This window comes from Salarias fasciatus, chromosome 2, assembly GCF_902148845.1.
Source record: "Salarias fasciatus chromosome 2, fSalaFa1.1, whole genome shotgun sequence".
NCBI lineage: Eukaryota > Metazoa > Chordata > Actinopteri > Blenniiformes > Blenniidae > Salarias > Salarias fasciatus.
Genome location: NC_043746.1, coordinates 32,402,173 through 32,428,085, shown reverse-complemented (window position 1 = coordinate 32,428,085; position 25,913 = coordinate 32,402,173). Strand labels below are relative to the sequence as shown.

General features: G+C 42.2%; 1 protein-coding gene and 2 non-coding genes across 3 annotated transcripts; 1 reads left to right on the top strand and 2 right to left on the bottom strand.

Moving 5' to 3' along the window:
- Positions 1-2,529: 2,529 nt before the first annotated feature.
- Positions 2,530-2,601, bottom strand: trnat-ugu (transfer RNA threonine (anticodon UGU)). Its single transcript has one exon. It is a non-coding gene; the product is annotated as a tRNA-Thr (tRNA).
- A 5,789-nt stretch (positions 2,602-8,390) lies between these two features.
- On the bottom strand, positions 8,391-8,462 carry trnat-cgu (transfer RNA threonine (anticodon CGU)). The gene has a single exon. It is a non-coding gene; the product is annotated as a tRNA-Thr (tRNA).
- A 5,999-nt stretch (positions 8,463-14,461) lies between these two features.
- On the top strand, positions 14,462-19,188 carry gp1ba (glycoprotein Ib platelet subunit alpha). The gene is made up of 6 exons (XM_030110138.1): positions 14,462-14,664; positions 16,515-16,610; positions 16,697-16,888; positions 16,969-17,064; positions 17,124-17,303; positions 17,946-19,188. Exons 1-6 carry the CDS (start codon positions 14,497-14,499, stop codon positions 18,042-18,044), a joined length of 831 nt encoding a protein of 276 aa, XP_029965998.1. The 5' UTR covers positions 14,462-14,496; the 3' UTR covers positions 18,045-19,188.
- The last annotated feature ends 6,725 nt before the right edge of the window (positions 19,189-25,913 follow it).

Here is a 25,913-nt window from a genome sequence, read left to right as displayed (position 1 = left end):
GGTTCAATCCACACAATGAGGACGACGTTATTCTTCAGCAGATTCAGCGTCACGAGGCTCACTGACTTATTAAAGAAAGACTGAGTTCAACCAGCAGTAAGTTTAAAGGTGGATTTAAAATAAACAAGTAAATCCAGTGGAAGAAAAAAGAACAACTTACACGAGCCACTCTAATTGACTAACTTTTGAGGTGTTGACGCAGTATTTAAAACTTAAAACAGTTAGAGAAAGTTGGAAGGATGTATATCTCTCGAGCTTAATAGTTGTACAAGTTTTACAACCATTTCAAAACAGTTATTTATATATCCAATCTCTGCAGGGAGGAAGTTCAAAATAAATGTCTCTTTATTATAATAAAGAGGAAAGAAAAGAGATTGTCCGAAACACAGCTCTTCCATCATGCATAAGCCAGGTATTTTCAGAAGTTACCTTGTTTATTCGCTGCCCAACGCAGTGATGAGGCCGGAGGAATTCACTTCAGGGAATAAACTGCACTCATTGGCTCTGGGATCATGAGTACTGTCATGGAAAAGCGGTGTCAGTGGGTTGAAACCCTCTGCCTCGGTGACGGATGTGAAGACGAGGCGCCTGCCGTCATGGGTGATCACCAGGTGAGCTGGGTGGAGCAGCCCCTAGCGGACGTTCAGGGCGTGGCGGAACCTTGCCTCCAGTCCATTGAACAGACGCCGACGTTGCCGACTTCACTTGCCAGCTGATCCGTTGGTTATTATAGCACACCTCCCCCTGTCTTCTGGCTGCTCTCAGTGTATTTTCACCATAGGCAGCGACAGGGTGGGGCTTGGTCGGGCTAAAGCCCCACCAAGAACTGTATTAGCCCGACCATAAGCCAACCAAGAAAAAATAAAAGTTTGAAATCCAACAGCGCCACTGCGGCGCATGTAACGGCAGTCAGACAGGCATCTGCCAAGACAGCTGAGCCGTCACTCTGGGGTCCTGCTACGTAGCACGTCACTCATGTGAGAACGCCTTAGCTAACCTGAACGCCTTAGCTAACCTGGCTGTAATTTGTATTGGCGGCTCATAGTCACCCGTGATTAAGTTAACAGCAGTAAGCTGGTCAAAACATGGACACATTTTTTTTTAAACGTTGCCAGACGGTCCGTCTTGTTGATGAACAGTTTGTCCTGCTTCTCAAGATTTTCGAGGAGCTTTTCCAGGTCACAAAATTCATGTCTGAGCAGCTCCAATCTCCGGCTCTGGAGCTTTCATCCACAACAGACTCATCAGAGTCAGTCACAGCGACATTATCAGACCAACGTGCAGAAGAGTGGTGGAGAGAGATTCGGGACGGAGAGCGGACCTGTGCTCCTGTGGTTTTTGCCTCCAGTCAGAAAAACCGGAGGATTATACTTCTGTGAAAATCAGCCTGGTGAGTTTAATATTGTGTATTATTTTCCTGACTGCTGCGTGTGGTTTTCCTCCTCGATGCGCTCTTGCTGCCTGCATTCTTCATTTTTTGGAGCTGTGTTTAGATTCTTGGCTGTTCTGTGGAATACAGCTGTATGACCGGAGCGGCGCTGTGTTGCCAGATTGGGCGGGTTTCTGCCAAATCCAGCTTCTTTATTGAACACGTCGGATGAGTTGATGAAGTGATTATGTGTTTATGACGTGTTTTTTTATTATACAAGTACCGTTTTAACGTGCATTTTCAACCGAGATGGCGGTTTGGGCTGCTTTCTATTGAGTTAGACGAGTTCCATAATGTTTACCGGGGGGGGGGGGGGGGGGGGGGGGGCAACAGATCTGGCAACCTCTGCCAGCGGACTGCAGAGACACTGCAGACAGTGCTGCGGTGATTCCGGACCGGAGACGGAACGCAGCCAGAACAGGTTGTTCTGTTGTACATGATTTTTCTGCAGGCCGTACAAATCGCTGACTTTCAGAAGGAAGACCGGCTCTCCGCCATGCTCGATGTGCGCTCAGAATAACAGTGTGTGTCGTGCGCTACGGAAGCCTCACACGGACAAAAGTGCAGCAAACGAGGAAAGTTGGCTCGACCCGGGGAGCGTGTTCTCACTGCATCCAGATCGAGCTGGAGTGTTGTTTTATTTTAAATACACACTCACATTGAAGTCCTGGCATTTTTTGGAGCCCTGCCACAATATGAGTCAGCCCCACCTTAGCCCCACCAAAAAAAATTATCTGGCGCCGCCACTGATTTTCACCATCTTTATAGTTCAGAAATTTTAGAAATTAGCCTCTTTGTGGCTATTGTTGGCATCATGTCTAGCATTGGTCAATGGTCAAGGAAATGTCCATCAGCGGCGGCTTGGAGGGAAAATGATTGTGGGATATTGTTAGGTCTTGGGTTCGACTCCAAATGACTGTCGGATCACTTGGGACTCTGCTGCAGCTGCGGGGTGCGTGAAGCCACAGAATGAATCCAGTGGAAATTCAGCCATTTACTACGATGGAGCAAACGCCAGCAATACACATGCCTGAAGCTCCTGGTGCCACCAAATGAAGCAACTCATTTCCCCTTGTAAGAAGGGAGCCTTTCACCTTCTGAGGCATAGATGGGGCTTGAACCCATGATCTTTGGTTTACAAGACCAACGCCTTACCACTTGGCGACCACGCATCATCAGTAGACAATCAACAATGTTTGTAGAACCCTCTTCTCCTCACTAGGACAGGGAATTGTTCCCAGATTGGAGCAGTTCTTTTCCAAGGCGTCACTCCAGACCTGCTCTGAGTTGTTCATCAAAAGAATGTTAATGACTTTGTTTTGAGTGTCTTTCTCTTCCAGTGTTTGGGTGTATGATGTCAGTGTTAGTTGGAGGTGTGTGATCATCAAAGGGTGGATGCTGATCATGGAGCCTCTTGTTGAGGTGATGCAACAACAGGGTTTGTTGGAGCAACAGTTTCAGGATTGTGAGAGGAAATGTCTGCAGGAGCTCCTTCAAACCAACGTTTTCTATAACTGTGTATCTTAAACCGCTGGATGACTGGATCTGGATGACTTGTTACTTGTTGACAACTTCACTGAAGAGTTGCTTCTGAGCTTTGAGGAGAAACAACAGTTTCTCAGTTCTGTACATTTGAGGATTGAATGAAGTTGACGATAGTCTGCTTCCTGTGTGTTGTGGCAAAAAAATATAAAGAATCCAATGAAAGGTTTAAGAGAGAGCATCTTCTCTGGCAGCAAGTTCTCTCTTTGTCGAATTCCAAGATCATTTCTGAAAGAACATCAAAATGAAGGAGATGTTCTGAAGCACCATGTTTAACTGACACATTCAGCAGATCTACTTAACTGCGGTTGAACCCAGAACCTTCAGGTTATGAGAGTGAGAGCAACCCTGGGGCAACTTCTTACACCAGTGGAGTGAAGGACACCATTCTCCTTGTAGTGTGATTCTGTCGATCTTGGATGTCTGTTTAATGAATTGCATGTGTGCACTGATCCAGGATTGGTTTCACCAGCTTGATGAATCTGTGTGTTTTCATCCTGGACTGGTCTTTTGTGCATCCAATAAACCCTGAACATTCTGGATTGGTTGAGCCTGGATCACTGAATCATACTTTCATACAATAGATACATGTCATGTGAATTTGTGAACTTTTTTCTGTTCAAACTGTGATTTTACTCTTGAGGAGTGAGGTTGATTGTGAACCCAACATAAGCCAATTTGTCTCTTGAGCCCAAGATGGTTATTCAAATTAATAAAGTCTGCTTAGCCGCTGCTAAGCTAACTGATCGCTATCAAACAATCTGAGAAGCTTCTGTTGGAATGGGCCTGAAAAAAGCTACGGAAGTAGACAATGTCAAACTAGCACTGGACTTTCTCTCAAAGGAGATTGCGGAAATGAAGGAAAAACAAGAAAATATGCTGGAGTTGGTGAGGGAGGTCAAGAAACTGCGTGACCTCAATGATGAAAAGGAAAAGAAAATCACCCTTCTGGAGAGCCAAGTTGCAGACCTCAAACAATATACGAGGATGAATGACCTGACCGTCACTGGGCTGCAAGAGCGAGGACATTGTGGCTGAAGAGACTGGATCAGTTGAGCAATAAGTGGCTGCCTTCTTACAGTCAAAAGGAATTGATCTCAACTGCAACCATGTTGAGGCTTGTCATGTGTTGTCCAGGAGAAGCACGGGAGAAAAATCACCTATTGTCATTAGATGTGTAAATAGAAAGCAAAAGAATGTGCTTTTAAAAGAAGGAAAAAAGCTCAAAGGAACCAATGTTTAATGAATCAATGAGAACCTGAGGAAGCATAGCGCAGACATTGCAAAGAGAGCTGGGTACCTGAGAAAGATGAAAAAGTTTCAACAGACATGGACTTCAAGCTGTAAAGTGTACATTAAGCTTAATGGAGGACCAGAAGAAGCGAAGGTACTCATGGTAAAAAGTCTAGATGAGTTGAGAAAATATAAGTAAAGCAAGCACTGGACAATGAGGTAAGCCGAAATACTCATACCCAATGCATAGCACAAGGAAAAACTCAAATATATCAGAGAAAACTATGAGACATGAAGACACTGACTATTCCACCACCATGGAGTTACAAACATCTGAATACACTCAACATACAAGTCTGGATATGGAATACGGTATTGATCCAGACAATCATTTCTTTGCTTGCATGGAGAATAATAATTGTGGATACTACACAGATGAAACGTACAACCAAATCAAGAAGTATGGCAAATTCTCTGTGATTCATGTCAACAGTAGAAGTCTTTATAGGAACTTTGAGCGTATTAAGGACTATTTACAACAATTCACACAACCTTTCAATATAATTGCAATATCTGGGACATGCATTTGCAGAGAGGGAGATGAACTTTAAGTTGGATGGATATGATTTTATACATGTGGACCGAAACAACAAAGGTGGAGCAGGAGGAGGAGTTGGATTGTTTGTCGACATGAATCTGAAATTTAATGTTGTGGAGGACATGTCTATGGCAATTGAAAATCTGTTTGAGTGTATTACAATTGAAATTCAAAGAGAGAACAATAAAAACATAATTTTCAGTTGCATTTATAGAATGTCAGGCTCTTGCATAGTTCAATTTAGTGAGAAAATGGAAGAACAGTTTGCTGGAAAATCACAAAAACCATAGTCGTGTGTGGAGACTTCAACATCGACCTGCTTAATCCAGATAGTAACGGGATGATTGAGAATTATATTGATACAGTATACAGATTAAATTTGTATCCTAATAGTACTCGACCCAGTTGAATAACATCTCGCAGTTCTACATTAATTGACAATATTTTGACCAATGATATTCCTCATGACTCAAGTGGACTGTTAGTATGTGACATAAGTGACCATTTACCAGTATTGACAGTCTTTGATAGCTGCTGCACGTCTTATCAACAGGAACAAAAAAAATCAGCATAAGAACAGAGGAATCAATAAAAGCTTTCAAAAGTGACTTAACACACAAGTGGGAAGAGGTGTATAATAAAATAAATGTGCATGATGCATATGACGCGTTTATTAAATCTTTTTCAAATGTTGTATGATAAAAATTGTCCCTTAAGGAAAAGAAACAAATTTTTTCAACCAAAAACCTAACCTGGATGGCTAAGGGACTGCAGAATGCCTGTAGAAAGAAGAATATGCTATACAAAAAAATTCATTAAATGAAGAACTAAGGAAACTGAAAATAAATACAAAACATATAAAAACAAACTAACAAATATTATCAGAAAGGCAAAGAAAGATTATTTATGTAAATTATTGGATAACAACAAAGATAATATAAGAGAATTATGGAAAATACTCAACAACGTAATAAATAAATCTAAAGGAATTTTAAGTTACCCCAAGTATTTTACTGTGGAAGGAAAAGAAAAATGATAACATGATGGATGTGGCCAATTGCTTTAATAAGTTTTTTTTGTCAATATTGGAAGTGACCTAGCTGAAAAGATTCCAGATGTGGGGAGAGACACAGGCAATCATAATTTTATCGATTGAAATGTATGCTCAATGTTGAAGAAAAAGAAGTAATTCAGGTAGTTGCTACATGCAAAAATAAAACACGTGATTGCAATGATATTGACATGACTCTTGTCAAAAATGTTATTCAATGTATTTCAAATCCACTCACCTACATTTGTAACTTATTGTGGCGATCTCGACGAGCGGCGGAGACAGTGAAGGAACTCAGTTTACTCTTTAGTTTTCACAAGCATCAAGTTTTATTGTTACAACAACCAACCTTGAGCACACTGGCACCCTCCCCAGATGCGCACAGGCCTGGTCCCTCCCCTTGAGGTCTCCCTGACCCACGGTGCGCACACAAATGAAAGTTAAAACAACACAAAATGGTGGCAAACACATAACAACAATGAACACAACACCCCCATAATAAAAGGAAACGTAAATGAACCCAAAACGCACACACAAACTGGCTCAAACGGCTCAAATAGTCCCGATTCCCATGAACCTTTGTGGCTCCAACTCAGTCAACAGGGCAGCGGTCCTCTACCGCCCCCTAGCGACCCCCCACGGTCGCTACATTATCTTTTCAAGTGGGTACATTTCCAAATCAAAGGAAAGTAGCAAAAGTAATTCCACGGTATAAAGCCGGGGATAAACATTATTTTACAAATTATAGACCAGTCTCATTACTTTCTCAATTTTCCAAAATATTAGAAAAGTTTTTTGTTGTCTATTTGAATACATTTCTGGAAAAAAATAAAATACTTAGTTAAAGTCAGTCCGGGTTCAGGTCAAGCAGGTCAACTGCATTAGCACTTTTAGATTCTGTTGAGGAAATAGCAAATTTGTTGAAGAAAAGAATGTATACAATCGGAATATTCCTTGATCTCCAGAAGGCTTTTGATACTATTAACCATGACATTTTAATATATAAGTTAGAGAGATATGGAATCTGAGGGAGAGAATTAGACTGGGTAAAAAGCTATTTGACTGACCGTAAGCAATTTGTAGTGACCTAAATAAAAATTCATTGCGCATACTTTATTGTTCATTAGTTTTGCTATATTTTACTTACTGTGTAGAAGTATGGGGAAATAACTATAAAATAGCATTACGCCCTCTAATCATCTTACAGAAGAAAGCAATAAGAATAATACATGGTGTCGGTTACAGAGAACATACAAACATACTTTTTGCAAATTGTAAATTATTAGAATTTAAAGATATTGTTGATTTATTGACTGTACAAATTGTATTTAGGGTAAGTAAGGACAATCTTCCAAAAAATATCCAACTTTTATTTTCTAAAAGAGAAGGAGTGGGTATAATTTACGACATAGACACAATTTTAAAGTTAGATGGGCAAATAATAAACGGAAAAGATTTTATCCTTCAGTTCAAGGAGTAAAATTGTGGAACAAACTGGGAAGACAGCTCAAGGAATGTCCAAATATTAAATTATTTAAAAAGCAACTTAAAGGTGGAATACAACATTTTCTCGAAAAGACGAAGCTCCACGTCTGTTACTCACTTTTTGAACAACGCGCATGCTCCAGACCATCCGCCCGGCTCTCCTGCTTCTCCCAGAAAACGCGGAAGTGTACGAGCGCGATCTCCTCTTCTCCGGCGTGCACGGCTCTGTTTACAGTTTCTGCGATCCGCCTCGCTCATAAATAAAGCTTTTTTTTTTCCGAAACAGCTACAGTTTCATTATGTCAGACTCGCCATCGGTAAGTACTAGCTCAGAAGCTCACCGGCTACATAAACACTCTGAATGCGCAAAAGGGTGAAGCTGATTGGGCGCAAGCACGGAGAACCGCCTTACGAAAGCAGCTCGTCAGAATGACTGACAAACAGACCCACCAATTATTTAGGTGATCCACCCGGAAATCAAAATGTTGTATTACACCTTTAAAGAAATGTGTAAATGCATCAGTTTTAGTGCATATAGTTATTTAATATTGTTGTTTGCATTTATAAATTCATGTTTATGGGAGAGTTATTAGAAATAGGGTTCAAGTGTAAAGTGTGATCATTGTGTATATGTGTGCTGCATGTTTTGGTCTCGAGAGATAAAGGTGACGTAGGTGCCTCTCACTTCCGGTTTGGACTGCCGTTTTCTTGTTGATGGCGACATGGCGTGTTGAATGACCTCGTCGTTTTGCTCGAAAGGATTAAGTTTTCCATCAAGAGACACCAAGCAGGCTCCAATGATGTTATCCCTTTGTTGTAGGCATGCAGCCAACGAGGTATTGTGTGAACATAATGATGTAATGATGGAAGTTGTAATATCTTTAGTTAAAGACTTTAAGTGGGGAGGGGTTAGAGATAATCAGTTTTACTTCATCCCACTCCCTTCCAAGCTAATATAAATGTGTTTCTTATTGTGTTGTATTGTTCTTTTCTTGACTGTTGAGCACTTTGAATGAAATTCTGCTCGAAACCAATTAAACATGCAAAGTCTGAGGCATGGATGGGGGTTGAACCCATGATCTTTGGTTTACGAGACCAACGCCTTACCACTTGGCCACCATGCCACAGATCAGTGACAACTCGTGGCCCATGGTGACTGAAACTGGCCCATGAACAACAACGTCTCACCCGCCAGGTGATTTTGGAGATCTAGAAGTCGTGGAAGTCGTTAAAACAGGAGGTGGACGAGTACGTGGAGTCGACAGCCTTTATTGTGACACAGTGACTGACAGCTGTCATACAGACGTTCCAATCCAGTGTTGAACCACTTCCTTCCCTTTAACCCCAACACACCAATGCACCACACCTCCACACACCCCTACCTCACCAAGCCCCGCCCCTTCTAATGTGAGGCACTAGTTCACCGGCGGACGCTACAGGTTCCTGTTTGACAGAAGCAGGAACATCGTCACCTGACTTGTATCCAGTTCCTCCAGAACTGCCTCCACTACCTGCTTGAAAAGCTCTGAGTCAGTTTAATGACATTTGATTACACTAGACTCAACTCAAGTGTGCAGAGAACAAATCCACAGACAACAAAATGCAATTTGTATGTATGAATGAAAGAATGAAATAATTTATTTCAAAGATAAAAAAAAAAAAAGAATTGAAAACCAAAGAACAGAATACAAACAAAAAAGGTCTGAAAAGGAGCAGGAAGCAACAAAACTTCTTTAATTTGTATGTGATATTATTTAGAGGTGTGGTATTGTATCTCTGTGCAAACTGAAATCCCTTCAACTCTATTTCAGGTTGTGGATGAAGGAGGCTATAGTCAAAATGTTGAAGGTCTGAGTCTTGTTGTTTTTGCTCATGGTCTTCTTTGACGCCCAGATGATAGCTGGGGAGGGGGGAGGTTTCCCACTTGAAGCAGGGCTCCAGGGCTCCAGGGCTCCAGGGCTCCAGGGCTCCAGGGCTCCAGGGCTCCAGGGCTCCAGGGCTCCAGGGCTCCAGGGCTCCAGGGCTCCAGGGCTCCAGGGCTCCAGGGCTCCAGGGCTCCAGGGCTCCAGGGCAGCCATCTTTGTCACTGTTGACGACAGAGTTCTATCCAGGGCCAAGCTGTTCCTGGTCTTCGTCTTGTTTAGTCCCACCACAGAAAACACTCTGCATCTGTATCGGAGTGGGGCAGGTGAACAAGGAGGCCATGTCATTATTTTTTCTTCTTTTAGACCTTTCCTGGCCTGACACGCAGTGGAGTACTGTGATGTGTGTGATGGAGCATCGTCCTGCATGAAATCATGTTTTTCTTGAACCATGCTGACTTCTTCCGGCACCACTGCTTGAAGAAGGTGTCTTCCAGAAACTGGCAGTAGGACTGGAGTTGAGTTTGACTCCATCCTCAACCCGAAAAGGTCCCACAAGCTCCTCTTTGATTGGTCCGTGCTCGGGCCAATTTTATTTCTGTTATATATGCTTCCTTTAGGGAACATAATTAGAAGTCACGATATTAATTTTCATTGCTATGCAGATGACACACAACTGTATTTATCTATGAAACCTGATCAAACTAATCAAATAGACAGACTCAGTGACTGTATCAGAGAAATTAAAACCTGGATGACTACGAACTATCTCCGTCTGAATCCTGGCAAAACAGAGGTCATTATACTAGGCCCCCATAAACTGAGAGAGTGTCTATCCAAACAGATTATTACCTTAGATAACGTCAGTGTATCCTCCTCCTCTACTGTGAGGAACCTCGGGGTCTTATTTGATCAGGATATCTCATTTAAAGCACACATCAACCTGGCTTGTAAAACAGCATATTTCCACTTGCGCAACATAGCTAAAATAAGAAACATTTTACCTAGAAGCGATGCAGAAAAACTCATCCATGCATTTGTTTCTGCGAGATTGGACTACTGCAACTCCCTTCTCGCAGCCTGCCCAAAAAGTGTATTAAAAAACTTTCAGTTGGTTCAAAATGCAGCCGCCAGATTATTAACTGGAACTAGAAGACGTGAACACATTACTCCCGTTCTAAAATCTCTTCACTGGCTTCCAGTCGAGTTTAGAGTTAGATTTAAAATCCTTCTCCTCACTTACAAAATCCTAAATGGGATGGCTCCAACCTATCTCCAAGATGCTTTAACGCCTTATCAACCAATCAGAGCACTTCGCTCTCAAAATGCAGGGTTACTGGTGACTCCTAGAGTCTCTAAATGGACACTAGGTGGAAGAGCCTTTAGCTATCAGGCACCATTTTTATGGAACCAGCTTCCAAGTGGTGTCAAAGAGGCAGACACAGTCTCCACATTTAAGGTTAGGCTCAAGACGTTTCTCTTCGATGCAGCCTATGATCAGGTCAGCTAGGGATTCTAAACTAAACTAAACTAAACTAAACTAAACTAAACTAAACTAAACTAAAACAAACCAAACTAAAGTAAACCAAACTAAACTAAACTAAACTAAAACAAACCAAACCAAACTACAGTAAACCAAACTAAACTAAGCTAAACTAAACTAAACTAAACTAAACTAAACTAAATTAAATTAAATTAAACTAAACCAAACCAAATTACACTAAACAAAATTAAACTAAACCAAACTAAATTAAACTAAACTAAACTATACTAACTAAATACTAGTTTAAACAGGTTAAGTATCCACAAAGCTGCCCCAGGAGCTAGAATGCTGTGGGAAGTACGGTGCACTGAGCCCTGTCCTCCTCTAATGTCTGAATGTTATTCCCTTTAGTCCGTTCATTGCTTTTCACCTGTTGTCCCCCCCTTCGAGGGGGAGTCTTCTCCAGTTTCAGTTGCTGACTCCACTATTACGAAGGCCTATGAACAAGCTCCGTCCGGACCGGGAGGACACCCCTGTCGGTCCTGCCCGTGGACTGGCTTCGGTTCTACTGCTGGGATCCGTGGTTCTTGTGCTGGACCGTCCAACGGACTGTCCTCAACATAGTCCTAGGCTTTACTTCTTATTGTCTCATGCTAGCTGTTGCCAAAGCTGTCCGTCCCTGGGAGAGGGATCCCTCCATACTGTGGTTCTCCCCAAGATTTCTTCTTTTCCCACTGGGTTTTTGGAGTTTTTTCTTGCCGGATGTGAGGGTCGAAGGCGGTGGTTGCTTCGTTCTGTCTCGTTACTGTAAATATTGACATATTACCATTATGCTTATTCACTGTTTTTACTTTTACCGACAAATGTAACATCTTGAAGCCCTCTGAGGCAACTGTTGTTGTGATACTGGGCTATACAAAAATAAATTGATTGATTGATTGATTGATTGATGATACCAGCCCAGACCAGTACCCCACCTCCGCCCTGCTGGCGTCTGAGTCTGAGTGGAGCTCTCAGCCACGGGCCCATCAAGACTCACTCTCATTTCATCAGTCCATAAAACCTTAGAAAAAAACAGTCCAATGGTATTTCTTGGCCCAGTGTTGACGTTTCATCTTGTGTGTCTCGGTCATTGGTGGTCGTTGTTCAGCCTTCCTGCCCGTGGCCATGTCCCTGATTATTGCACACCTTGTTCTTTTTGGCACTCCAGCGATGTTGCACCTCTGATATATGGCAAAACTGGTGGCAAGTGGCATCTTGGCAGCTTCATGCTTGATTTTCCTCAGTTCATGGGCACTTAATTTATGCCTTGTTTTTTTCAGCACGCTTCTTGCGACCCTGTTGACTATTTTGAATGAAAGGCTTGATTGTTCGATGATCACGCCTCAAAAGCTTGGCAATTTTAAGAGTGCTGCATCCCTCTGCAAGACATCTCACTATTTTTGACTTTTCGGAGTCTGTCAAATCTCTTTTCTGACCCATTTTGCCAAAGGAATGGAAGTTGCCTCATTATTATGCACACCTGATACAGGGTGTTGATGTCATTAGACCACACCCCTTCTCATTACAGAGATGCACACCACCTGATATGCTTCATTGGTAGTAGGCTTTTAAGCCTGTACTGCTTGGAGTAGGACAACAAGCATGAAGAGGAGGATGTGGTCAAAATACTAATTTGCCTAATAATTCTGCACACCCAGTAGTGATAAAAACACTTTTGTGTCCCAGTAAAATGAGACTTTAAAGGGGCTGTATCATGCTTTTTTAGCTAGTCCAAACCCTAGAAATGGCATTAAATGGTTATAGTTTATTTTTGGCGCAAAGGAAAAGTCATTTTGTGTGAAATAAAAGATTTTCTGGGGCTAATTCTGAAACCCGGAAGAGAAAACGCTCTGTTTCACTGAAAATCCCGCCTCTCCCCTTGACTGACAGCTACTTCAACCAATCAGCGCTTCAAAACAAATACGCTGGCTAGCTTTAGCTCTTTAGCTCTTGCTTCTCTACACGCAAAGACAGGTGAAAACATCTTTTCCTGTTAGAAACTCACCAAGCGCAGACCCTTCAGACCATTCAGACCCTTCAGACTCTTGCTCTTGCTTGATTGTTGCTTTCAGACGATGGTTATCTCCGTAATCAGAGTTAGAAAAAAGCAGCAACGCTGATTGCCGAGGGCCTGCGGGAGGGAGGCTCAGGGGAGCCATCTTCACCGTGTGACGTGAACGTGGGAAACAGAGCGTTTTCACGGGTGTGGGAGGGGCTGCCTCTCTGAGCAGCAGAAACACGAGGAAAGCTCAAACACACAGGTACGAAGGAAAAAAACACTTTGGGGGTGTTTTTGGTGAGAACATAACTATATAACAAGGTTAAAACATACAAAAAGTGAATTTTGCATAATACAGCCCCAAAGAAAGGGCATCTCATCCTCACAGATGTACTCAAAAAAGGAGCCGACTTTTTGGAGAATCTCCTGGGCTTTGGAGGGGCGAGTACCTCTCACTGTTTTTTCTTTATCGGCTTTCCCAGAAGCAGCACTGGCTTGTAGCCCAGTGCATAAAGCTTTTTAAGCTGCAATGAAAATGTTAGTAAAGTTTGATGTTAAGTTTGTTCAAATAAATAATTGAATAAATGAATATAAAATAATTTCAATTGCAAATAATATGAACTCAGCATCTTCTTTCCAAGCAAATAGGCAGACTCCACAGCGGTGAGACGCTGCTGAACAGAGTTCTCTGTGGCCTGGAGTGAGTCCAGTGAGACCGGCAGTGGATTTACAGATTCTTGAGTCAAAAAACTATTGTCCTGCCGAAGCAAAGTCGTCTGCTTTTGAAACTCTGTGGTGAGCTGCTCTGTCGTGATGGACACCATGCTGTGGGTTTCTCAGAAGAAACGGAGATCTCGGTCGTTAACTGAGACTCGCTAGCTGCTAATGGAGCTCGCTTAACCACTGCACGTGTTGCCAGAGTTTGAATGTTACTAACGTTTTCCCTCTCATTTTGTGGGTAAATTTCTACATGAAACTTACTGAAGCTTTCAGTGTGAGGGTTGACTGAGACAGTAGAGTTTAAAGTAAAGCTTGTATGCAGAAGGTGAACCAGGAGCCCTCTCGCACATGTCATGCTCCTACATCGTAACTGGAAGTCCCTGCTTGGGTCTACTTGAAATAGATAACTGATGTTATTTCATTCAGACTCAGATATTGTGGACAATCTAGTGCTGTAGGCAAGTGAGTGGGTTATTGCTGCAGTCGCCATGTTAAGGCAGTGCTGTAGAAGAGCCATCCTTTGTTCTGCTGTCCTGACGGTGACATCCAGCACATGTTTCTTCACACGCATGTTGAATGTTTTTATTTCTCTTGCTCCGCTCCAGATGCTCATGGTCTCCAGGTGTGGTTGAGCTGACTTGATCTCCTGTCCATATTACCCTGGGTCTTTGGATGTGCTGGTGCTATAAATGATACACAGCTTTCTATTTCTATATCATGTGACGCACAAACATCTTCCTCAGCTGAAGGCCAAAATGAGACAACTACAGTGTTTCAGCATTCCTGTGTTCAGCCATCATTTTGGAAATGGAGGCATTTGACTGTGAAGCTCAAACAGAAGCATAAAAAGTGATCAGTGTTTTCAGAAAACATGCCACTTCATTCTCATGTTGACTTGATTTTTCTTCCTATCATGCCTTGCAGGATATGCAAAAGGCCAAATGTCCAAATACGGAATGTGCTTCCAAACAGGAAGCCGTCAGTCAGAAGCCCTTTATCTCTGTCTCACACACACTCACACACAGCAGACTAAAGTCCTCTCACTGGTCGCAATGAGGGCTTCTCTCCTTCTTGCCCTAACTTTCCTCTTGTCTCACGTTACTGGGGCAGATCCAGGTCCTGGTTGCCAGACCAAAAGGGACAAGGACTATCGACCGAGTATGAACTGCACTGCGGGTGGCTTTTCCAGCATCCCACTGGAAATTGAACCTACGATCCAGGTGAGGCAAGACACAGCAAATCAAGCTTATTTCTCCAGCACCATTGAGACACAGTCCAGACAACAGAGTGAGAGGAAAACATGAAAATAGGCCATTAAGTACTATATGAGAGGCGAAGAAAGACAAACAGTAAAAGCATCATCTTAATGCTAATGAAACAAGACAAGTCTTTTGTCCATTATCCAAAGAGCAAAGTCATCAGATGTGATTTGAAGGAAGTGGGTGTGTCAGCAGTCTTCAGGTGTTCAGGAAGTTTGTTCCTCAGGTGAAGAAATAAAAGCTGCTTCAGCTCATTACCTCTGACTCTGGGAATGCTGAGAAAACTAACCTAGACTAACTACTAGATTAACCACATCTAACTGAACTAAACAGGGTCTCTGTGCAGTCTATACTCTCTCTCTCTCTCTCTCTCTCTCTCTCTCTCTCTCTCTCTCTCTCTCTCTCTGTTTTTGTCTGTTTTCTCTCCCCTTGTCTTTCTCTTTTTCTCTCCTGTCCCCTCCACCTCTCAGCCTGGTTCTGCAGGTTTCTCTACCTCTTCGTCCATTTCTGCAGGGATTTTATTCTTACACTCTCTCTTGTTGTTGTTCATATTGAACTGTTTACTTTTTCTCTGTAAAAGTGCACAGAAAATTACTGATGTGTTTCAATAAAGCTGAATTCAATTGAATAAAAACTTTGTCAAGAGAATCTCAGTGGTATGCAACATCTTCCTGAAGACTTTGGTGATCTGGGACATCTTCCTGAAGACCTAAGGGGTCTGGAAGACCCCCTTGAGGACTTCAGAGGTTTACAATGTGTTCCTGAAGACTTCAGGTGTTCGGATCAACTTCCTGAGGACTTCAGGACGTCCCTCTGAAGATCTCAAAAGGTCTGCAGTGTCTTCCTGAGGACCTCAGGGGTCTGGACCATCCTCCTGCAGATCTTGGGTGTCTAGTACATCCTCTTGAGGACCTCAGAGGTCTGAAACATCTTCCTGAATTATTCGAATGTAAAGAACATCCTCCTGAGGACTTCGGAGGTCTGGACCATCCTCCTCAAGATTTTGGGTGTCTGAAAAATCCTAAAACCTTGGGGGTGTAGAACGTCTTCCTGAAGACCCTTGATGTGTGAAACATCTTCTTTGGACTTCAGAGGTCTGAAACATCTTCCTGAAAACTTCAATTCATTTCAGCTTTATCTATACAGCACTAATAACAACACAGTCATTTGTAGACACTTTTACACAGAAGATCCAACAGATCCACATGAGCAAGCATAAGTGAATGTGGAACTCAAAGACTCCCTTTTAAAAGACAGAAACCTGCAGAAATTTGTATTCAAATTCTATTTAACTTTTCTACATATGGTTGGGTTTTGTAATTTTCACTTTTTATTTCTACATTGTGCTACTGTAACCCTGGGGTTTCCCCCTGCGGGACAAATAAAGGACTTTCAAATTTCAAAGAACCAGGCGAAGGGGTGGCTTTCTGCTGTTCCGGTTGGGGTGAGGGGACAGACAGAGATAAAGGGACAGGACAGACAGATTGAGTTTCTGAATCAACTCAGCAATTCAGGGCAACTTCAGGGTTCCTGAAAGTCCTCCGAAGGACTCCGGGATCCGGAACGTCCTCCTGAAGAAGCTCAGCTGTGATGAATGTCACTTCCTTTGAATTGATGAGGATGGATGGATGGATGGATGGAAGGAAGGAAGGAAGGAAGGAAGGACAGAAGGAAGGATGGATGATGGATTGTGTCTATGTCTTACTGATGACTGTTTGTCTCGTCTGGTCTGTGGACAAGCTGAGCATCACACCAAATCCCATCTCAAGAGTACAACCTGCTCTCCTTCTCACCACCATGCGTGTTTTCAGGTTCTGCTGTTTAGAGACAACCGGTTCTCGAGTCTCTCCTGGTCCTCCTTCCAGGTGTTTGCACAGCTCCATGAGGTGGACCTGACAGGAAACCAGGTGAGTCCGCCTCTGCTCAGACTCCATCAGACCGTGTCCTCCATCAGTCCATCAGACCATGTCCTGATCCACCTTCTGGCCCACAGATCCTGGAGGTCCCTCTGTCCCCTGGAGCTCTGCTGCCTACCCTCAGCGTACTCCGCCTGGGATGGAACCGCCTCACCGGCCTGCCCAACGGCTCCTTCTCCGCCTGCCCCGCACTCACCGAACTCCACCTGCCCCACAACACAATTTCTGCGCTGAGCGATGGCAGCTTCTCCGGACTGAGCCGGCTGGAGGTCAGAGATCACAGAAGCAGTTAGAGAAGCACAGCCAGACCACTGCACACCCAGCCTCTCACACTGCTGCTGTTTCACAGACCCTTGACCTGACATCCAACCGGATCACAGTCCTTCCTCCCCTCATGCTGCATCCACTTGTTGCCATAGAAAATCTATTCCTGGGAAACAATCAGGTAGGACTCACTTGATGCTGCCGGCAGGAGATGGCTGTGTGACTGATGTGTACTTTCAGATCCGGGTGATGCCTGATGATTGGTTCAGCAAGAAGGAAGATATCCCCTACATCATCCTCTCAGCCAATCCCTGGGAATGTTCCTGCTCTCTGCGTATTCTGCACCGATACCTCCAAGACAATGGTCTTAATGTGTATGTCCTTGATGGTGGACTCATCAGCAGTGACCCTGAAAGCGTGGTAAGTAACACAACAATAGCACAACAACAGTTATCAGGGGTGACACAGAAAGTGTGGTAAATAACACAACAAGAACACAACAGCAGTCCTCATAGGTGACACCGAAAGCGTGGTAAGTAAACCCGCAACAATAAGACAACAGTCAGCGGCAATGCTGAAAGCATGGTAAGTAACACAACAACAATTTATATAGCTGACTAGGTTTCAGTTGTAGATGTTTAGGTTCGGCTGAAGGCCTCAGTGTGATTCCCCGTCGCAGGGACGTGTTCCTACGCTGGCAGCCCTACGCCGCTACTGAACATATCTTGCTTCTGCATCAAGGGAACACCCTCCTCTGCAATTTCACCGCCAAGCCGCTAGCAGTCACAACAACAATGCGGCTTCCGTAGCTCCGGCTTTACCTAGACATAGATCTATAGACATAGATTTCTAGACGTACATATACACGTACACGCGTGCACTTACCGAACATATATCTGCATATATGACATATCTGGAAAGGGGAAGCATACTGAGGCCTTTAGGCTGTGCCATACTCAGCTCCCAGAAGGAACAAGTCTCAATCATTTCAGGTCTCAGAGGGATGGGGTCTTTTAAGGCTCCATGTTGGCTTCAAGTGTTCTTTTTGTGGTGTTCCCTCAGGTCTGTCAGTCTCCATTAACACTCAAGGGATTGTCTGTTGTGAATCTGGAAGAAAGTGAGCTGTGTGGACCAAGACCAAGGTCCTTGTCAAGATTTTGATGAGACAAGAAACAATATTCCTCCATACCAGTCCACAGTTTCTTTGAAGAAGACCACCGATTCTCCATACCAGACCACCGATATTATGTAAACTGTTATTTACTGCTATCAAATCTCATGATAAACTGTCATTTACTGTCATGACATGATAAACTGTTATTTACTGTGATCACATCACACGATCAACTGTTGACTTATTTCATATCAAATAATATTTTAGCGTTGCCAAAGTGAAAATTGATGATGATGGCCAACATTTACACAGACACACAAACAAGCACATATCCTAATCCACTGACAAACTCACTTTCAGGTTGAGGCATGTGTTCACACATGCACAGACAGACACATGTTTTGAAGTGTGTTTTCTAACCGGCATATTCACACACACACACACACACACACACACACACACACACACACACACACACACACACACACCACAAACAATAACTTATGGCATGTTTCCACCTACCCGCCTCTCCTCTGCCCTACTCTGCCTCACTTGTAGAACCGTGATGTCCTTATGACTTTGTATTGACATGACATGGAGGCTGTCGTGTTTCTTTTTGTTGTTTTGTTGCATCACTTCCGCTTCCGCTTCCGGGTCGCTGCTGTCACTTGTGTTTACTCCGTGTATCGTCCCTGGTTTTTGAACTTTTTTTTCCATACCGACAACTGATTTGGATTACGGACCTCGGACTGAATGGTGGAGACTACCGGTTACGACCACGGACTGTATTGCGACACCGATTGGAGGAAGACGGACATTGGAAAGCCGGCGAAGCCGGTAGCTGGGTCAGCCAAGCTAAGCTACCTAGCTATTCTAGCCGGTGAGGCTACCAGCTGGCCGCGTAATAACAACAAACGCGATGCCACCCAAGAAAGTTCCAACGATTGAGGAGATGGAGGACATCAAAAAATCCCTCGATTTTCTGGGTGAGGAAGTGTCTGCTGTGAGGCTGCAGCAGAAGAACCTTCTGGACCTGGTGGAGGAGATTAAGGTTCTGCGGCTGCAGAACGCAGAGAAGGCAAAACGGATCGCCTTTCTCGAGAACCGAGTGGAGGATCTGGAGCAATACACTCGGATTAATAACATCATTGTGACTGGACTTCAGATTAAACCCCGGTCATACGCTCGAGCCGTGACGGGAGGAGACGGAGAGGAGCAGAGCGAGGAGGATGCTCTCTGTGGAGCAACAGGTGACGGAGTTCCTGCACTCCAAGGGGATCGAGGTAAAACGCACAGACATTGAAGCATGTCACCCTCTACCCAAGAGAAACAACAAACCAGCCGTAATAATACGGTTTACTAACAGAAAGCATAAGATGCAGCTGTTAAAGCAAGGCAAGAAACTTAAAGGCACAGATGTTTTTCTGAATGAGCACTTAACGAAGAAAAATGCGGACATTGCAAAAAAAGGCGAGACTCCTGAGGAAGCAAGGAAAAATACAAAGCACTTGGACACAAAACTGCAAAATCTTCATCAAGCTGAAGGGATCTCCAGAGGAGGCCAAGGTTTTGGTTATCCGGGATGTTGGAGAACTGGACAAACTATGATGGAGCTAAACAAAGCAAGGAATGATCAAACTCTGGGACTGAACACCAGATCATCATGACTGAAGAACTGGACACTTTCCATTATACTGAACATAAAACGCAAGATATAGAAAATAACATTGAGCCAGAAAATAATCTTTTCAACAATATCAATATCAGCTGCTGTTACTACACTGAAAATCAATACAATACAATGATCAAACAAGAGAACAAGATATCAATTATTCACTTTAATGCCAGAAGTATTTATGCAAACTTTCATAAAATTAAGGAATATTTAAGTCACTTCAATACTCCATTCAACATAATAGCCATATCAGAAACTTGGATCAACAACGAGAAGGGAGCAGAATTTGAGCTGAATGGGTATGAATTTAATTATATCAACAGAAAGAACAAAAGTGGAGGGGGGGGGGGGGGGGGGGGGGGGGGGTGGCAATATATGTTGACAACAGTCTGCAATATAAAATCATAGAAAAAATGATTGTAGTTGTTGATGATTTACTTGAGAGCATTACAGTAGAAATATGTCGTGAAAAAATGAAAAATGTAATGGTGAGCTGTATATATAGATCTCCTGGTTCAAGCATCGAAGTCTTCAAAGAGTGGATGGAAAATATGTTCATAAAATCAACTCAAAAGGTAATGTACATTTGTGGTGATTTTAACATCGACCTCTTAAATCCAAAGAAACATAAAATGACTGACGACTTCATCAACTCAATGTTCAGTATGGGCTTGTATCCTACTATCACCAGACCGAGCAGGATCACTTCTCACTGTGCCACTTTAATTGATAATATATTCACCAACATCATGGAAAATAACACTGAGAGTGGACTATTATTAACGGACATCAGTGACCATCTGCCTATTTTTAATGTATATTACTGTAACTATAGTTGGAAGAAGAATACCAGAAATTATAAATACATAAGGGTGAAAACACAGGAGGCCATGATGGCACTAAAAAATGAATTAATGATACAGAACTGGAATGTGGTTTATAGAGAGAAAGATATTAATAAAGCATATGACAAATTTCTAAGTATATTCAATACATTATATGATAAATATTGTCCTACTAAGAAATACAGTGTTATACAAAAACAAACAAATAGTCCGTGGGTCACAAAGGGGCTGCAAAATGCCTGTAAAAAGAAAAACACATTATTCAGGCAATTCTTAAAGCATCGTACTACAGAGGCAGAAGAAAGTGTAAAAAATACAAAAATAAATTAACTAATATTATGAGGAAAAGTAAGAAAGAATATTATAATAAACTATTGGAGAGAAATAGAAACAATATTAAAGGCATGTGGAATGTTCTAAATGGCATTGTGAGAAGTAGATCCCAAACTATAAATTACCCAGAGTACTATATTGAAAATAACAAGACCATTAACAATATGGAGGATGTGGTGAATGGTTTTAACAGATTCTTTGTAAATGTGGGACCAGATTTAGCAGCGAAAATAAAGAAACCAGTGACGACAGAAAGGGGGGATATAGAAGACATGGGGTACAGGAATCCAAATACAATGTTTTTAGGTGCAGTTGATGAAAGAGAAATTGTAGAGAATGTAAGAAACTGTAAAAAACAAAACCTCTAAAGACTGGAATGATATAGACATGTCCACAGTAAAGTCAGTTATTGAAGGAATTGCTAAACCATTCACCTACATCTGCAACTTGTCCTTTCAATCAGGTACATTCCCAGACAAAATGAAAATAGCTAAAGTAATACCACTGTTTAAAACCGGAGATCAACATCAGTTCACAAACTACAGGCCTGTTTCATTACTCCCCCAATTCTCCAAAATACTGGAAAAACTATTTACAGACAGATTGGATAAATTCATTGAAAAGCACAACCTTATAACGGACAGTCAGTCTGGGTTCAGAACGGGTCGATCAACATCTCTGGCACTAATGAAATTAATAGAGGAAATCACAGACTGTATGGACAATAAAAAAGTAGCAATAGGACTATTTGTGGATTTAAAGAAAGCATTTGATACCATAGATCATGATATATTAAAGGTGTAAGACAACATTTTGATTTCCGGGTGGATCACCTAAATAATTGGTGGGTCTGTTTGTCAATCATTCTGACGAGCTGCTTTCGTAAGGCGGTTCTCCGTGCTTGCGCCCAATCAGCTTCTCCCTTTTGCGCATTCAGAGTGTTTCTGTCGCTGGTGAGCTTCTGAGCTCGTACTTACCGATGGCGAGTCTGACATAATGAAACTGTAACTGTTTCGGAAAAAAAAGCTTTATTTATGAGCGAGGCGGATCGCAGAAACTGTAAACAGAGCTGTGCACGCCGGAGAAGAGGAGATCGCGCTCGTACACTTCCGCGTTTCCTGGGAGAAGCAGGAGAGCCAGGCGGATGGTCTGGAGCATGCGCGTTGTTCAAAAAGTGAGTAACAGACGTGGAGCTTCGTCTTTTCGAGAAAATCGTGTATTTCACCTTTAATAAAGAAATTAGATAACTACGGTATTAGGGGAGTGGGGTTGAGTTGGCTTTCAAGTTACTTAAGAAACAGGCAACAGTTTGTACAGATGGGGAATTATAAATCAAAAATGATGACTATTACATGTGGGGTACCGCAGGGGTCAGTATTAGGACCAAAATTATTCATAATGTATATTAATGACATATGTAGTGTAACAAAATTATTGGAATTTATTCTGTTTGCGGACGACACAAATATCTTTTGTTCCGGTGAGAATTTGCAGCAGATTTTGGAGACCATCACAACAGAAATGAATAAATTAAAACTATGGTTTGATAAAAACAAATTATCATTAAATCTAAGTAAAACAAAGATCATGCTGTTTGGGAGACACAGAATGGATTGTAATGTAGAACTTATAATAGATGATAACAAAATAGAGAGAGTAAGTGAAATTAAATTTCTTGGCGTGATATTGGACAACAAAATCTGCTGGAAACCTCATGTGAGCTACATACGAGCAAAACTGTCAAAATGCACATCAGTACTGTGGAAAACTAAACATATCCTGGACATTAAGTCACTGCACACCTTATATTGCGCACTTTTTTTACCTTATCTGTCTTATTGTGTTGAGGTCTGGGGAAACAGCTACAGAACCACTCTACAGCCGATATGCACGATACAGAAAAGAGCAATAAGGATAATAAACAATGTAGGATACACAGACCACACTAACCCACTATTCATAAAATCACACTTGTTGAAATTCATGGATTTGGTCAAATTCAAAAAAAAAAAAAAAAAAATAAAGCAAGAAACAATCTACTGCCAAATAATATACAGGGGATGTGTGCAGAAAGGGAGGGTGGTTATAATCTAAGAGGAGACCTGAATTATAAAAAACCTACGGTTCGAACTACTCTGAAAAGTATGTGCATGTCAAGCTGTGGAGTGGCTCTGTGGAACAGTCTGGAGACAGAAATAAAACAAAGTAGCAACATAAATCTGTTTTAAAAAAGGTACAAAGAAATATTTCATAATAAGTATATGGAAGAGGAAGCCAGTAACTGTGGACGATTGGGGGGGGGGGGGGGGGGGGGGGGGGGAAGTGTTTAATGTTATGCATGTGGTGTAAAGTGATATATTGCTGTTATGCTGTAGTTATGTTATTGTATAATATATATTTATGGGGATGACTCTGTGGTATGTGGGGGCATATTTTGTGTATTTATAAGGATATCTGCACGGTTTATGCATATTATATTTGGTCATATTATGTCATTATATTACAGGATGTTCCTTGAAGTATGACTTTAAAACTTAAAAAGGGGTAGGAAACTTAAAAAAAAAGTCTTTACTTCCTCCTACTCCTTTTTTCGAACTATGTTGATGTTTTCTTTTGTTTTCTTTGATTTGTATTAACTTTTTTTTTTTTTTTATCATTTTTTCTTTTGTTTGTACAAATTAGCTGCATACGTTTTTACAAGTTCGAAAAATAAATTCATTCATTCATTCATTCATTAATTCATTCAAAAATGTGTAACATATTTATGGTGGAAAATAAGTATTTTTAAGATTGTAAAACTCCTTAATGCACTTTAAATGAAAAAAAAAAACCTAAACAGAGTTGTATTTGATGTTCAATTAAAGTGAAATTCTTTTTCCTTTATTTCAGACATGATATACAACATGGTTAATTATTGCTGGTGGTGACAAGACGACTGAAGACAAACATTTAAATACATTTCAACTCAGGTATTCTTTAAATCACTGTGTAAGAGTACAACATTGATGCACTGTTCTTGGAAACTCTTCAGGAAACTCATGATGCGTTAATGGAAAGCTGGAAATGTTTCTGTTGAAAGATGACACTTTGCTGAGCCTGGATTCAGATGGTTGCGGTGAAAGGATGAACAGAATGCAGCAGGTGAAATTATGTTGTTTTACTTCAGGATCAAACAGCAGCCATGGACCCAAGCAGAAAGAGACTGGATTAACTCTCAAGGTATGAATTTGCTCACAATATATCACTTCCCCCGGGCGTTGTCTGCTTCCAAGCGGCTTGTCTTCATCAGGAGGTGTGTTTCTGTGCTTCACTGTCATTGGCTAGAAGAGGCTGGTCTCTGTCTCGGTGTGTCTGTGTGTAGTGATCACATGATCAGGATGGAGGGTGAGCCTCTGCTGTTCCTCACCAGCAGCTTTCTGTGGTCAGAGAGGAAGTGAGGGTCCCTGGATGACCTTCTGAAAGGATCCCAGCAACCTGAACTGGAGCTGTGTTTGTGACCGTCCAGTGAGGTTTTAACTCACAACTCCACATGTGCAGAAACACAGACTCAACAAATATGAATGTAAACGTAGCACAGCAGTGGCATTAATGTAAATATGTGAATTATCAATGACAGAACAGCATTTAGCAGTGGTTCCACAGTTCCCCCTTTCACACCATTTAAACTCTTGGTTCCAAAAAATATAGAATTTGAAACTAAACGTCAATTTAAATTTCAGGTGAGACTGAGATGAAATAAATTACATGGTGGAACCACGAAGCAAACGTAAGGACGAGAAAATAAACATCCTAAAAGCACAAGTGTACAGAAGTACAACTCAGTTACAACTTTAAAACTAAGTTTGGAATCAAGTGTGCAGGAAAAGCAGTTCAGGTCACCGTCTAGCAGACTGAGAGTAAATTTCCATTCAGTGCTGAAAACAAACATCAGTGTTTCCATCTGAGATCAGTGTGTTTCCTTTTTCAGCTTTGGTAACTTTGCTAACAGTATAAGTAATTACATGGTGAATAATGTATTTAGGTATGAGCGCTTAAAAAAATACCTCAAGAAAGTCAAAATACTCCTTGAATGCAGAAATGTGAGTGGAAGTAATTAGTTACTTTCACCTCTGGAGAGAATAAATTTGTAATCAGGTGTCATCTGCAAAACAATGAAAGAAAAAAAAGGCTCACTTTCAGTTAACAGATTGTATCAGTGAATTTAGAATCAGTTGTGAACTGCACATCAGTGTAGTGTCACGGTGCAGGTAGGAAGGGCCCGAGTGCAAGACAGCACAGGGTGATCAGAACTCCTTTATTTCCAAGAGCCACGAGGAATATGGAAGAGCAGAGCTGGGGCAGGCGTGGTAACAGGGACAGCAGACACAGACAGACCCACAAGGACCGGCAAGAAACAGCAAGGGAAGCAGGGCTTAAGCACAGGTGTCACACATACGGGTGGTAAAGAGGCAGGAGAACAAGGAGCAGACAAAGAGGTGAGGCAGGGCGTGCACAAACACAAAACAGGCCCCGAGCGCCCCCATCTGGCTGTACAGGGTATGACATGCAGATCTTCTCTTTCTGATCTGAGTGTGTGTTTCCTGTTCCTGCTTTGTGGCTGTTCTCCTGCTGAAGGTTGGTGTAGTTAGGTAGACAAATAGAAATGTTCCTTCATCAAGAATTGCTTGTAAGATGAATCAGAAGAATCAGAATTTTATAGGGCTTCTGGTATTTGTGAGGATTCTACAATCTGTTGAAATATCCTGAGCGACTCTTCTTCCGTCTGCACTCACAAAGCAGAGACTTTTTAAAACCTCATCAAAGACTCTGAACAGTTTCAACCCTCTGCCTCTGTTTCACTTGTGAGAACGAATCAGATGAGTGTGATGAGGCCTTGTGGCTCCGGCTGTACAGCAGCTCCTCCAGGGGCTCTGATGAAGGCCTCGTCCATCATGTCCCTGTGATTTGTCCTCATCCAGGGCCGGATGTAGGCATAGGTGAACTAGGCGGCCGCCTAGGGAGCCACGGCCGTACAAGGGGCGCCCCGACGCTCCGCGTGAGCGCCGTTCTGCGCCGCCCTGACA

Excerpts from the sequence above, each read along its gene's own strand:
- gp1ba (XM_030110138.1), top strand. The coding sequence starts at position 14,497 with ATGAGGGCTTCTCTCCTTCTTGCCCTAACTTTCCTCTTGTCTCACGTT. Across the intron at positions 16,611-16,696 it reads TGGACCTGACAGGAAACCAG|ATCCTGGAGGTCCCTCTGTC; the intron begins GTGAGTCCGCCT and ends TCTGGCCCACAG. Across the intron at positions 16,889-16,968 it reads CCGGACTGAGCCGGCTGGAG|ACCCTTGACCTGACATCCAA; the intron begins GTCAGAGATCAC and ends GCTGTTTCACAG.